Raw genomic sequence first — 15,952 nt, forward strand, 5'->3', positions numbered from 1 at the left:
TAAACCCAAAATCCTAAGACAAAAAGAAAGGAAAACATTTCTTAACAAAAAGAAAAAAAAAATCTTAACGGACTCAAAATCTTAAAAATCTAAAAGACTTAAAATCCTAAAATACAAAAGATAGAAATTATCAAAAATATTCTAAATACCAAAAAACTTAAAAATTATCAAAAATAGCAATAAAAATCTTTGAATCTTCCTACATCATTCTTCAAAAGCAACAAAACCACAAATGTTTTTCTTTTCAAGTTGTTTTAAGATGTACCAGAACAACATGGAATTCACTACACATATGGAACCTAGTTTCTGTGTTAACATTATTATAACATAAAAATAGGCCAATATGATGGTAGGGAAATGAAATAGAATATGTGATTTTAGTGTATTTGGAATAATAAAATGATGTGAAATGGTAGTTAAGGAATATAAACTGAAAAGAATATCCGCTTTCTTTTCATTCCCTTTGAATGGTATAAGTATGAGAGGAAATGAAAATTTTAAATGAAATGATCTTTACTGAATTTTAGTTTTATTGGGCAGTGAACACATTTCATTCCCACTCCCAAATTCTCATTCCAATATCTTCCATAATATTATTTTGCCCAGAGTAGAAAACAGTATCAAAGAACTATTATTAAAGTATTACCTTTATGAACTTACGAATATCATCACGGTACCTTCCATTCCATTCAGCCCACCTAGTAGACACAGCAAAAATATATGTTAAATGGTATTATAAAATCCCTGTATTTTTTAATATGTTTCAAAATAAAGTATTACAAATCATGATGAAAGAGTATTAATATTAAAAATAATTAAAGAGAACATAAATATCACAAGTATGTCAAGTAATAATTTCATGTTTTAAGTTCTATAACAAGATAATTTTAAGATATTAAATTTATTAATTGACTATGAGTTCTAGAAACTGAACTTAAGCAGTAACAGAATAATAGAAACAAATAAATACAAGATTCCTTATATTTTATGATAAGCACAACACGGCAATGGCCATTCACTAGTATGATGTAATATCCATTTAATCATTTCTAATAATCCCCAAAAAACTATCAAATTGATTGAAATCCTTTTGCAGTATGGACAAGCCATACCCAAACAAAATTTATGGTTCAATTTTTTGATAAGAATGCACACACGTGGCAAATGACAAGGAACAAAACTGCATAGAAGGTAATTAATAGACATGGAATTTTTGTAGAAACCCATAAGAAACTATTTTAAACAACAACAAAAAAATAGAATGATTGTTACCGGTCCCAATTTGGAAACTTTCCCACTAGATAAAGTCCGCCACAGTCCCATGGTTCAGCAATTATTTTACACCGTGACAGTACAGCATCTTTAGCTATTGCCTGCATACAAACCACAATCAGGATGGAATGAAGCCCTCAAATTTTTTTTATCTCAGTCCATATCATCTTAAGAGTAGCAGAGATATAATCTACGCTTTAAATGACCAACTAATTCGTTTGACACCCCTCAAATTGATTCTGGTAAATCTACAAGCATCAATTTGCTAACAAGGAATTTAAGGCATTGACATGTCCTGGATTTGATGGAAATATCTGTGATCTATAGTGTAGTAGAGTAGTGGAGATATATGATAGAGTGATACCTAGCAATTATATGCCTCCTAGATAGAGCGGCAGTAAACTTTTATGTGCTTCATGAGTTAATGGTAGACAGGATCGGCAACAATTTGGATGGCACTAGTGTTGTCAGCATGTAGCGGAGTAGATTGAACTTGGGAAAAACAAGTTATGTGAGGAGATCACACAGCCCAATGATATCGAAGCATACAACAAACATGGTACTGCATACAGCAGACATGGTACTGCCTCACTAGATGATTTGGAGAAAGAGTCTTGCTTCTTGCATTTTCAAGAGATACGAGCATCACCAAGAAACATACACCATCCTGTAGTAGATTTCCCAGTGTCTAGTCAGTTGACCCATCACTGTGGACTTGTAGTTGGAGTGAAGAACCAGCAGGAAAGAATAGGCAATGATTAGGTGTGCTAAGAATATATCTAATGATGTATTGGATGACAGATAGGTAGAGATGCCAAGGTGCTCACATGAACTTGCTAACAATATAAGAGGTGTATGATGGTGATGGTTAGATAAATAAGCCCTACCAACCAACTTTCCATTAGAGTGTGTGGGTCGAGATGGTTAGATGCTAGAGGCGGGTGAATAGCATATGTATTTGCAAATGCCAATTTCCAACTACTCTTGCTGCGATCTAGGCAAGGTCACACAAATTAGCACAGCTACAGTTCCAACCAAGGAGTACTCTCAGTTCCTTTTAGTACATCATCCCAACCAGTCACTTATTTACTCAAGGATATATATCTTATACCTCTAGGTTGTCTCCTTAGATCCTAGACTTTGGAGCTTTTGAGCACATCTTATGCTTTTTCTCCACTCTCACATCACTCACGAGTCCTACCACTCATCGGTTGAGGACATTGGAAATTTCCCACTTCATCCTTGTTCTATCGATCTTCTATATTTTATACTCACAAATTTCCATTGAACTTACTATGTACTAGACCTACAAGTATGAGAGATCATGAGTCCTAAACTATTTTTAAAATTCTTTACAAATTATTAATGGTGGTATTGAGTGTTCACTTGAATTGCTAATATGTAACATGAGCATAATGGGGATATATAAAGTCTAAGTATGAGAGATCATAAGGTCTATTCAGAATGGAGGGATCCAAACTTGATTTTGCAGGATTACCTTGTAACATGTTCACTTGTATTGAGGCATCCGAAGATCTAGAAACCTCAACATTTTTTAGCATGCTAAGATAATGGTGGAAGAAACAATATCAAGCTTAAGATACATCCTAGCCACTAGTGTTTGCTAATACTTCTTTTGCCTTTCCTCTTTATTGGATAGATCCAATATCTTTTTCTCTCCTCCACTTGTTTTTATTTCAACCATTTTAAAATAAATAATTTTAGCTTCAGTCGCATTGCTTGAACAAAGAGTGACATATTCATCTCATAACATCTGTATAGTTTATAAGCACTAATGTAATAAAAACCAAGTGATCAACAACTGGAAACTGTCAAGGAACCAAAGATCCAATTGCACATTTGTACAATAATAAACAATGAACACATCAAATTCTTATCAATTTTGCAATACGGACAAAACAAATAAATCAATGTAAACTTGTAAACAAGGTTTTAATAGAGTAGAAAAGCAAATTTACCAAAAAGAAATGTAGTTTAAATAATAATAGGCTTGTAAAAAAAAGGAGAACCTTGATTATTGGCGGGGCATCTAGAGGAGCACCATCAGTCCCTCGACAAAGAACACTTGCAAGATCAAATCGGAATCCATCTACATGGTACTCATTAACCCTATCAACGTAGCAAGAGAGAGACTATAGAGTACAGATAATTAGGGAAACATTAATGTAACAGAATCATATTCAGAACTTTATCAAAATTCCATTATCAATAGGAAGAAAAAACATCAACAGTGTTGGCTAAAATTTACTTAATTTTAACTTTTAGTTCATTCACATCCCTTCAATTCACAAAAACCATTGTGGCCAACATATCCCCACCTAATAGTTCCCTCTTATTGAATTAGTTCTAGATTATATTGATAACAAGTACCCCAAATCTAATATCCAATAGCTGGAGGAAACCAGCAGTGTTTCCTGAGCATTGTTTTCATGAAAGATGAAAATAAATTTAAAAAATACATGAGTTCATCGTTAAACCATAAGCAAACGCGTTAGTGTGTATCGCTCAGGTGCCATCAACCAAATCTCAGAAAATAATATAACGACCATACACAACTTGAAAGATGTGACAAAAAGAAAACTAGATTACATTTTCTTATATTGAGCTAGAAGTGAGAAAGATTGCCTTTTATTGACCTAGAAGTGAGAAAAGTTCTACCAGGTAGTTCATAATTAATCAACAGATGAAGAACATTTGCCTATCATTTAATATGCAACACTGTTTAGAAATTTAGGAACACAGACATTTAAATGTTCAATGAAGGGATCTATTCTGGAGAATATTTTGACATTTAACTGCAAATAATTGTAGAAAAGGCAAGCTCAAATAAGACTATCAAATAATTAAGATATCAGACACAACTAGGTTTCATTAGTAACTGATATGGATTATCTAGTTCCTAAAGAGCATCTATTCAGCAAATGGTATATAAAAGCATCATGACTTCACTAATTTGCAGATAAGGAAACAGTCTGCTGTATTTGCACCTAAAAGTTTGAGAAAAATAAAAGTTGTGAAGGTTTTTGCAAAACAAAAAGAAAAAAGAATGTGTGCCTAGTCATCAAAGAAAATTGTTAGTAAATCCCATCTACGAAATAAATAAGATCATCCAACGGCACTAATAATATATACTTAGTAGTCAATAGTAAAAACTATAAGCTTTTAGAAGCAACTAGGGATACAATAAGTTACTTGAAACTACTGAGATCTTTTAAGATGCAGCATAACTTGAATCAAGCCTAGTAACAAAACATAAAAAGAAAGAAAGATCAGTCAAGGGTTACATGAATGCAGAAAACTACTATTCAAGTGCAAAATTTGTGAATTCAACTTAGATATATATATATATATATATATACAATGTCTTCAAAATAGGTCCATGCAACTATATATCACATACATAGGTCTACAACATTGCATGCCATATGCCTTAATATGCAACCGAACCAAAGATTCCGTCCAATTAGACAAGGACTGTATAATCTATATTTGGGCACAATACCCTAATTTTCAAATGGCTTACTCTGAGTTAGTATATTGAGTTATAGCCTATTTAAAAATTTGTTGAAACAGACCAGATATGGAGGAGACAATAATCCAATTTTTCTATGCAAGCCAAATTTAAAGGATAGAGAGAATGACCATAGATCCTTGGATATGAAAAATGCGACAAATCAAAAGAAATGTTAGTTATGATTTACATCAAGAGGTCACATCTCAGTCTTGACATTAGATATAATAGCAACAGCCTAAGATCTAATAACTTATCTCAACAAAGGCGGAGCTCCGAATTCGCTTGTACCTCAAAGTCATAACAAGAATATATGAATCACTACTCACTTGCATGAAGATGATGTGATTATTAAAAGTGATTCTTGAATCATGATGATTACTCTAAAGAATATTACTATATCATTTACTGGTGGAAATGTTAGCTTAGCTTCATGAGAAATATTAGAAACTTATAAATTATTGCAGTATGGTACTTTGCAGTCATTCGGTGGTTGATATAATCAACTTTTGACGTAATTTTTTGTAACAATTAAATCTTAGAAATTATCTAAATTTGTTGCTTCTAAAGTAAGAAAGGTTACATACTAGTGATGACTGCAAACACATTTACATATATCATATTGTTAATATGCAGTATAAGGATTGGCTTATATGCAAAACTTTTTAACCCTTGAATATAAGGCGATGTTTGTCCAAGAATAAACATTATAACTCACCAATGTCTCAAACTATCAAGAATAAGTTCCATGACAACAGGATGATTGCAGTTTAATGTATTACCTGGATAAGGAGAAAAAAGATAAGTAAAGATTTTAGTCAATGGAATGGAAAAGGGAAATAACATTTATGATTAAAATAACAAATATTTATTGCAATAGCTTAAGTTCAACAACATCAAGAAGCAATATTAGCTAATTTAAATCATGATTTGAAATCTCATCTCATGCCCAGCAGAACTGGCAAAATGTATTAATTCGATAAATTAATGATCCTTGATACTAATTGGCAAGAGTAATCTATCTTATGTTGTCCATGTTGATTGCGTGAATGTGTGTAGATACTTGGCATGCATCACAATGAATTCAAGTAATATTTATTGTTTTTTAGTTTGTTTCTACAAAATTTCAATTCAATTTATTATCTAATTATTAGCCTTATTCTAAAAGTAAACAAGCTAAATAGAAGAAGATTACAAGAGTAAATTTATTATAATTCTTTTAGCAAGAGATCTCAAAATAGCTTCTCGTATGTGACAACTCAAAATAAGTGTGCACAACTTAATCTCCATAAGAACTGCACAATTCGTGATATAATCCATGAGGGTTTTATTATCTGACATACAACTCCACGAGGTATGCACAAGAGCAAGTGTTTTCTTCAACTCACAAATTCGGAAGGGTTGAAATCTGACGTCGGGCGGGATAGTGATTATCCTGTGGACAATATTGAATCCGTTGGTTCGACTACGAATGCCAAAAATAATCTTCTAAAACCTGTTGATTCGAAAGAATACTAGGAGATAGGAAAATAAACGGCACTGCCGAAAATATTATTAAATTAAAAACTTTTTTTCCCTAAACATCAACTCATAAGATGTTTATATAGACCAAAACTCTAACTTGTAAAATAAAAAAAAATCCTAATAGAAAGGAAAATTCTTAACGGACTCAAAATCCTAAAAATCCTAAAATAAAAAAATAGAAAATTTCAACTAATAGAAATGTTCAAAACTACTCTAAATATCAAAACTCTAAAAATTACTAAAAATAAAAATTATAAAAAATAGTAATAAAATCTTCGAATCATCCTGCATCAATAGTGCCACAATCCTACCATACCAACTGCATCAGGAGGCCACGGGTTGATCATCTTCCTTGTCGGTAGTCTCAATCATTCTTCTTCAAGGCCCAAAAGGGAGATTAATAGCCTCGAGTTCTTCTCGTCACAGCTCGGAGGAGAATATAGTTGTATTGGATGACATAAACTAATCATGTTGCTGGATATTCCTGCATCAGACACCCCGAGTTGAAAAGAACTCATCCTCGAGTTCAAGGTAGTGTTTTCAAGTTCAAAAATCCTTAAGTGTTGATGAATCAAAAGTCGTCTTGTAAGTGATAGAACAGGAGGAAGATTCTCTGATATTAACTCAGTCAAATCTTTGGGCAGTTGTTGTACTTCTGATGGAACATGCACTGCATCCTCAGATAATTTGCCATATAGAATCTCACAAATAATCAAAATCTCACAATCATCATCATAAAGTACCTCGTCATATACTAGCTCACTGATTGACTCCATCTCGTCTTCGTCATAAATTGGATCACCGACTATTTCAATCTTGTCGTCCATATCTTTCTCAAGAAAAATTTTATCCAAGTAAAAAGAAAAGAACTTACGACCTTTAAGATTTTGGATACTATGATCACAGTGTGAGACTTCCTCAGTCGGAACTTGTCTATCACGACCTTGACCACGTACCTCACGATCTTTAAGATCTTGCACCACTAGATGCTGGAATAACTCTGTGTCTTGTCTCTGTAGATCTTCAAGTATCTCGTCTCGGGTGTTACGATCACGGTGCGAGGCTTCCTCAGCTAGAACCTGCCTGTCATGACCATGATCACGACCACGATGACGATCCATCGGATCTGAGAGCTGACTTTTACGATCTTGCGCCGCTAGACACTGGGTTAACTTTGTGACTTGTATTTATAGATCTTGAAGTATCTCATCTCAAGTACTACGATCACGGTGCAATGCTTCCTCAGCCGAAACCTTCCTGTCACGACCACGATAACAACCACGACGACGATCCATCAAATCTAAGAGCTCTGATACCAACTGACGCCGGACGGGATAGCGATTATCTTGCGAGCAATATTGAATCCATTGGGTTGATTGCGAACTCCGGAAATAATTTTCTAAAACCTGTTGATTCGAAAGAATACCAAGAGATAAGAAAATAAATGGCACTGCCGAAAATATTATTAAATTAAAAATTTCTTCTCCTTAAATATCAACTTATAAAATATTTATATAGACTAAAACCCTAACTTGTAAAATAAAAAAATCCTAATATAAAGAAAAATTTCTTAACGGACTCGAAATCCTAAAAATCCTAAACGGACTTGAAAATCCTAAAATAAAAAAAATAAAAAATTTTAAAACTAATAAAAATTTTCAAAACTACTCTAAATATTAAAAATTCTAAAAATTACTAAAAATAAAAATTATAAAAAATAGTAATAAAATCTTCGAATCATCCTACATCAATAGTGTTGCAATCCTACCATGCCAACTGCATCAAGAGGCCACGGGTTGATCATTTTTCTTGTCGGTAGTCTCAATCGTCCTTCTTCAAAGCCCAAAAGGAGGTTAATAGCCTCGAGTTCTTCTCGTCACAGCTCGGAGGGGAATATAGTTGTATTGGAAGACATAAACTAATCATGTTTGGATGCTCCTGCATCAAAATCTCAAACTTCTATTGATTGAGGATGAAGCAGTAAAATAGCTCCTCTAGATATATAGTTATCTATTGTTTTTCTGTTCCTTATTCATCTCTTTCCTCCACTTCTACTTTGCCACCAACACCACATATTGACACTACAATACGATATTGAAATTATCTCATTCAATCCAACAAACCTCCAACTTGAAATGAGATTTTAAATCTTGATTTAGATAAACTTAAGAAACTTCACAAAAAAGAGGAGTTTTTTTTCTTGCTACCCTATGGAGAGTAAGAGAGATAAGTGGGTGAGCTAGTTCCGATGCAGAGGGTTAACAATCATGGCCCATTGGATTGTAGTGGTCTTAGAAGAGTCTCCATTTCATGAGAATGACTAAGTTATGCTTGTGGAGGCCAAGGAGGCTGAGTCCACCCTCCTCAGAGTAGTAGACAAGGAATGAGATAGAGCAAGCAAGACCAATGGTGGAATTCGACCTAGGATGAAGGAAAGAGTATTAAATATGGTCAATCCTTTGATGACCAATATTGGTTCTTAGAATGTATTAGATAGGTATGTAAACACTAATTGGACTCTTCATTTCCCACCTCGATACCTGATACACCGAGTAATAATACCCTCCAGCACATGACCCACAAACCACAAACCCAAAATCCAATAACCTGTTAGGGTTTGGAAGTAGAATTCTCAATGAATAGCATAGTTATAGGTCTGGCCAAGGGGAGATGGAAAATTTTCTTCACCAATCTTAGGTACGACAGTAGATTTTCGTTGCATCAATACCTATGTCAGAGATTTGACACCCCAATATCAACACTCTATGCGAACACTCAATCATTCTATTGGTCACATGTAAAAATTTTCAAAATGGTCATGTTAGAAACTTAGGCGGACACTTATGGTGGATACTAATACCCAAGTTCAACTAACATAAGCTAGGTAGGTAGGTAGGTCAGTGGAGAGCACAATCATAACATAGGACATTTGCATTTCCTATTGATTGTTGAGCTTTGGATCGAAAAATTCTTGAGAAAAGACACTTAAAATCATAGATAAATCCTTAATGATGAGTGTTTGTCTAGCTTAGGAGAGAAACTTGGAGATCAAAGAGCTAAGATGATCGTTGATGCATGAAATAGTGTTAAGCCATGCAAATTGAGGAAACATGACAAATGAAAACAAAGTTCAAAATCTTGAGTGGTGCTGAAGTTTTGTTCTTTGATTGGAATGATATTATTTTGGTATCATGTCGATGTTTCGATGTATGGTGCCAGTGGCGAATTAGAGGCGAAAGGAGAAGGAGATGAAAAGGAAAAAAAGAAAACACAATTATATACTTGAATTCAAATTTTCTATCTGAAACGAAATGATGTAAATTTGATATTATTTCATACAAAGGCAAGCTAAAGAAAATTACAACATTATCTTAATTTATCTTGACCTGTATTATAGCTTGCCAAGAAGTATCTAATGTTAGCATGAAACAATATTCATCGACACGAGTGACACAACAACACATGAAATATTATTTATCAGAATGATAGATTTCAACTGATTCACTAAGCATGGTACAAGATTTTAAACCACGAGTGAGATTTATTAGGTTCAAGTACAACACAAAAAGCTTGGGAAGATGGCAATGGTAGAATCCATAACCATCATGGAAGAACCCTTGATTTGTGGTGATGCTTGAATTGATGAATGATTTGAAACAGTTGGAGAGATTGGCATATATGATTTTGGGTATGAAATGAATGATCTAGTAGAAATTTCGTTTATTGTGCTTTGTTCAAGCAGAAGAGAAAAAGATAAAAGTGTAACATACTTGAAACAAACATTTCATAAACTAAACAAAAACAGAAGTTCAGTTATAAAAAAAATAGTAACTATCAGGAATAAATTTGAAGTGTGTCAAAGTAAATGTCTGGTTGAAGGATTTACCACAACCCGAGAAATTCATATATTTAGCACCATTGCCGAGATCAACCATGTAATAAACCTATAAGAGTAAAGAAGGAATTAAAATGGGAACATTAAAGATTAAACATTGTTGAGCAAGGAGCTTGCTAGCCATTCACCAAAAATATAGATATGCATGATATGTTATGTTGCTTCATTTTACCTTAAAAAGGTTTCCAAATACCAGAACTCTTCATGTTTTCAATATAGCTACTTCCCAGATTTTTGTTTATCTTTGGTTTTCACTTTAATTATGCTGCCGAGGACATGTTCAATTTAAACAATTTCAAGAATTTCATTAGTTTCAGTAAATTTGGTATGTGAAACCACAGCCGATACAGAATTCCAAAGAGGCCATTGGCATCGCCCATCAAGATTTTGATTTACAATCATCATAAGCATTTGATCCAGTATTTGTATTTACAATCAATTTTACCAGAATTAGTCAGAACAGTCAATCAATCCCATTGATCCATTTACAAAATTAGTACAAAGCAACCGAATCAACTGATCCTTAATGAAACAAAACTAAGAAAGTATTAGAATGAAAGCAACTAAACAAAATCCAAGTCAGTTAAATCTCAAAACTACTATCAAATTACAAAAAGAGCACCGAAATTACTACCAACTTGACAAGTTCAATCTAATGATACAATGGAAACATTTTTCACCTATGGATAAAAATAAAAAAGATATATTGCCTGCCAGTTCATGCAACACTTAAGAATGCAGAAATGTGGTTCATCAGTAACAAAAAACTAAGTTATGTTGATGAAATGGGAAACATCATGGTACTGCCAGTATTATCAGTCAAGGAAAATTCAACAGAAGGTGATGTTGATTAAAATTAGTATGACTATCTATGTATTATTCACCCATTGAAAGAATGAGACTACTTTAAAGCCCTAGAATTTTGAGTAAGTTAAAATCTTGAGCCGTGCCACACTTTTGATACTGGCCGAAATGAAAGGATTTTCATACTGAATCATGTCATGCTTAATAATGATAACATCATTAGTTTGACTTAATATAAGAGGCATTTTTTATTAATCATTTTATTATAATTAGTTATTTACTAAATAATTAATTAGTTGTATATTTGTTGATTAATTTAATCACCTCAATACTCATGGTTGAAAAAGATTGCAACCAATTAAGTTTTATATTGTATACTTCTTTCTTTATTGCCTAATGATTTACAATTATAATTTACTCAAATTTTATAAATAGGATATTGGAATGAACAATTGAGAAAACAGAAATTGGAGCATTCTTTGCTTTTAAATTTTGCAACATAAGAGCAATTCAAAATTTGAAGGCCCAAAGTAACATAAGAACAATTCAAATTTGAAGCCCCGAATGAGGATGTTAATAATATTTTTGACTAATTTTAAGTCAAGTAATTTTTTAACATTCCCCCAAAATCTTATGTTCCTTACAATTAATTTCGATGGGTAAAAAAAACACGCTTTTTTCAAGAACATTAAAGGCAAGCCCCTTTTATTTAGAAAAAGGCATCCAACCCAAAGTGTTCTGCCATAAATATGTAAGTCAACTATTGCACCCTCATCCACCTGCCCAAAAATCGCCATATCAGCCACTCAACACGTCTCATGGTTTGAAATCTCGTACCGTGTTGGGCGAAACGGTAAAAATGTATAGTTCCGATAAATCACCAAACTCAATACCATTAGGTACCAAGGTTCAAAATCTTGAGCTATGCAGTAGTTTCAATCTTTGATCCGAAAGATACTGTTTCAGTATCATGTCAACGCTCTGATGCATAATATCGGTGACAAATTGGAGGTTAAAGTAAGAAGGAGATGAAGCAAAGGAAGGAATCATTATTTGTGCTAAGTGGTATCGAGTTTTGATACCAGAATGATATATTTCGATCGTTTCACTAGGCATGGTATAAGATTTAAAACCTACTCGACATAGGCTCCTTCTTATGTTTCATCTCCTTCCTTCTTCAACTCCAATCCATTACTAACACCATGCATCAAAACATCAGCACAATATCGAAACAATATTTTTCAATTAAAAACAAAATTTAGACATGGTTCAAGATTTTAAACCTTGACATGTCTAACACATGGACCTATACATATGTAGCAATTTTGGTCAAAAATATTATGAGTTATAATTAAAAAATATAGAGTAATGTAATATAAATTCTACCATAATTTATAAGATTGTTATATGAGTTATAAATTAAAAAATAAATAAATAAATAAATTTCTAAAAAAAGATACATTTTAAAAAATTATCTCAGAATGAAATTTTTTTAAAAGTAACAGAGACCAAAGTGATTCAAAATCTATAAATTTAGGAGCAATTATTTTTAAAAAAAGTCAAATATAAAAAATGGTTATGTAATAGCTTTAACCAATGCTTCTATATAGTCATTTTATACTTAAATTTTGAATCAAAAATATATATATGCACTCTAGGATGTCATTGAAGCCCACCGGTGCTTTCTAAGTGACCAAACGACTGATAGGGTGTTTGACATTGTTGTTGTCTTCTCAAGGTATGCCTAGCTTTATGACTACGATCCTCAAAAACTTGTAGTATCAATTGATAACTAGTATTGTATGCCAAGAAAATCATGGTACTTTCTGTACGACTTTTTAGTTTACCCACTTAGCTAATTTGTGTTCATTTTCTATTTTATTTGGCCTGATTTTGTATGCAAAGGTGATTTTTTTGAAGTTATGGTTGGTTTTAGTTGAAGGGAGACTTGACGCAATGGTAAAGTTGTTGCCATGTGACCTGGAGATCACGGGGTCGAGTCGCGGAAACAACCTCTTGTAAAGCAAGATAAGGTTGCGTACAATGGATTCCACGGGGCCCTGTATTTGTGGGATCTTCGTGCACCGGGCTGCCCTTTCATGGTTAATTTTAGTTAGTAGCTAAAGTTGCTTAAAGGTACTTGAGTTCCTGATTTCAAATTTAGTTTTTATTTGTTGTACTCTTTTGTTTTGTTTATATGACTTTTGAAGATTGTATAGTTTTGTTGTATACAACAACAACAACTAAGTTTTAATCCCATTAAGTTGGGTTAGTTATATGGATCTTCTTACACCATTGGGTTTAATTCTCTACTATATCATCATCTATATTTAAATAAATTTTATTGTGTTTTATTAATACTAACTAAGTCTTCTTTGGTCTTCATTACATATTTGTAATAGTCTTACATAAACTAACTGGAGTATTTATTGATCGTGTAAGTATATGTTCATAACATCTTAAATGCGTCTCTCAAAATTGTCCCTCATTAGGTGCAATCCCAATTTTCTCTTTAATATTCTCATTTTTTTATCTATCTATCTTCGTATGTTCGCACATCCACCTTAACATCCTCTTTTTTGTGTCTATGACTCTCATTTTCTACTCGTGTGTTTATTTCATAACCCAAGATTCAACTTCATATAGCATAGTAGGTTTAACCATCATTTTCTACTCGTGTGCTCTATCTTTTTGCAAAAACAATCCTAGATACTTAAAACTTTTAATTACAATTAACTCATTATCTCTTATCTTAATAATTATCTTGTTATGTCTATTACTATTAAACTTTACTAAATCTAAAATCTTTCACTTCCAATGTATCCCGTCAAGATTTAAACTTAGCATTTACTCTTTTATGTGTCTCATCAACCAAAATAATGTCAACTGCAAACAAAATGCACTTTGGTAGATGTATCCGGTGAGTTCATCTATCACTGGTGTAAAAAGATATGGACTTAGTGCGGATTTTTTATGTAACTTTATTTTCATAAGAAACACTTTAGTTAATCTACCTGAAGTCTTCGCTCTTGTCGTTACATTCTTATATATATCCTTAATTGTTTCAATAGATGCTATGTCAACACCTCTTTTCTAAAATTCTCTACATAATTTCCATCGGGACTCTGTTATATACTTTGTCTAGGTCAATATATATAGTTTGGTGGATTTTTTGTTGTATTTGTTAGAGCTAGTGGTTGTTTTCATGGCTTTTGATTTCCTATTATTACATTGTCATTAATTGGCTACCTCCTTGTAAGTAAAAGTTGCACCGCCGGAGCATGACAATTATTTTCAAATAATAAGCATTTTCTTCAACAAGGAAAACAATTGAGGCACATGTCGTCTATTTTAACTACAAATTTGAGTGTGTTAAGATTGTGTGTAGTGATTTGCTTATATAATCACCTTATTGTCGATACCACGAAATGATGTAGTATAAGGGTGCTCATCATCTGCTTCATTAGTATGGTTATAAACAACATCCAAAATAACCTGCAAGAATAGAAAAACTTAACATGAATATTCCATGGAAGAGTTTATAAATGTGCACATAGACAATGTCTCCGAACTGAACAGAAAGTAAATTTTATTACACCTCAATTCCAGCATTATGCAAAGCTTTCACCATCTCCTTAAATTGATGAGAAGCAACCAAAGATCCACCACCAGAACTAGCATACCGGCTCATGGGAGCAAAAAAGTTCATCGTAGAGTAACCCCATGTGTTGATCTTGAAAACATCACACATAAAAGGAAGTAAACACGTGTAATTGTGAAAGTTGAAGAAAAAAATGGAAGATAGCTATTATAACTAGAATTCCTCAAGAAAAAGTAAAATAAGCTTTACCATGTGATTTCTTGGGTTAGGATATCTCTGAAATTCAAACTCATCAAACTCAAAAACAGGCAACAATTCCACAGCATTGATTCCAAGTTCCAGCAAATATGGGATCTAAAAAAAAAGTTTATAAAAAATTAGTCTTGAGCCTAAGGAGTGGCAATGAAAATTTCTAAGTTTTTACTAGAGTTTAAGTACTAGAGTAAAAAAGCAACTGGAAAAAGAATAGATTCCATAAACAGGCTACTCAAATTCCATTGTTTAATCGCTCAGTTTTTAAGAAATTGAACCTTAGTAATCAAAGTATTGCCCAAAACTCTCATCCATGCAACAGAGATAGGAGATACTGATCACCATGTAATGTTGGATAAAACTACTAGTTAAATTGATGAAGCATTGTTCTCGCCTTAGCCTCTTAGAGTATCCCATTAGATAATAAAGGTCTACAATATGACCCACTAGCCCTATAGAAGAAGAATTGGTCACTCAGTGGCAGCAGCAGTAGCAAAAAAAGAAGGAAGAAGAGGACGGAGGAGGGCATTGAAATTATTATCATCATCCTAGATAGGGTTTGCCACCAAAACCATTGTCGTGTACCATTGTTGTGTTAATGTGGGAGTGGATACACTATTTCACACATAATTTTATGGTCTGTGACAAAGGAAATAATTTTCACTTTAAATGTGTGTTTCCTATGCCAGAAGGAAACCAGGAAAGAAATAAGGTGATAGAAAAAAATTTTAGCTACCTTTTCCTATGCTTTAAGAGGGAAGAAAAAGACAGAAAATCTTTCTCTGATTTTTTTCATATTGTTTCTATCAGATTTGACCAAAACACAATTTCGCATGGAATGATGGTCAAATCCAAGCTAAAAAATTGTCTTGTCAAATCTATGCTTGATTTATATTTTTTTATCTTTGAAAAATAAAGTTTTAAAAAGAATTTTTTCCCCACTTTCTTTCAGAAGTAGAACAAACTTTAAATGTGATACAAAATGAAAAAGTACTTGGACCTGATGATATTTCAATAGAGGTACGAAAGTGTTTAGGAAAATTAGATATTGAATGACTTACAAAGTTATTCA

At 32.8% G+C, this 15,952-nt stretch overlaps 1 protein-coding gene across 2 annotated transcripts in view; it reads right to left on the bottom strand.

Annotated features, from left to right (window-relative positions):
- LOC141819078 (isoamylase 3, chloroplastic) overlaps window positions 1-14,982 on the bottom strand; it is a gene marked incomplete at its 5' end in the record, with an annotated part of 30,063 nt that extends 15,081 nt beyond the window's left edge. For both annotated transcript variants that reach the window (XM_074706449.1, XM_074706448.1), the window contains 8 exon segments: window positions 647-698; window positions 1,273-1,373; window positions 3,303-3,402; window positions 5,523-5,586; window positions 10,215-10,272; window positions 14,436-14,522; window positions 14,626-14,760; window positions 14,878-14,982. In XM_074706449.1, coding sequence (XP_074562550.1) covers window positions 647-698; window positions 1,273-1,373; window positions 3,303-3,402; window positions 5,523-5,586; window positions 10,215-10,272; window positions 14,436-14,522; window positions 14,626-14,760; window positions 14,878-14,982 — 702 coding nt within the window.
- Between the last annotated feature and the right edge of the window lie 970 nt (window positions 14,983-15,952).

This window comes from Curcuma longa, unplaced genomic scaffold (genome assembly GCF_044706935.1).
Source record: "Curcuma longa cultivar G26 ecotype Majalengka, Jawa Barat unplaced genomic scaffold, ITB_CL_G26_1.1 contig_27697, whole genome shotgun sequence".
Lineage (NCBI taxonomy): Eukaryota > Viridiplantae > Streptophyta > Magnoliopsida > Zingiberales > Zingiberaceae > Curcuma > Curcuma longa.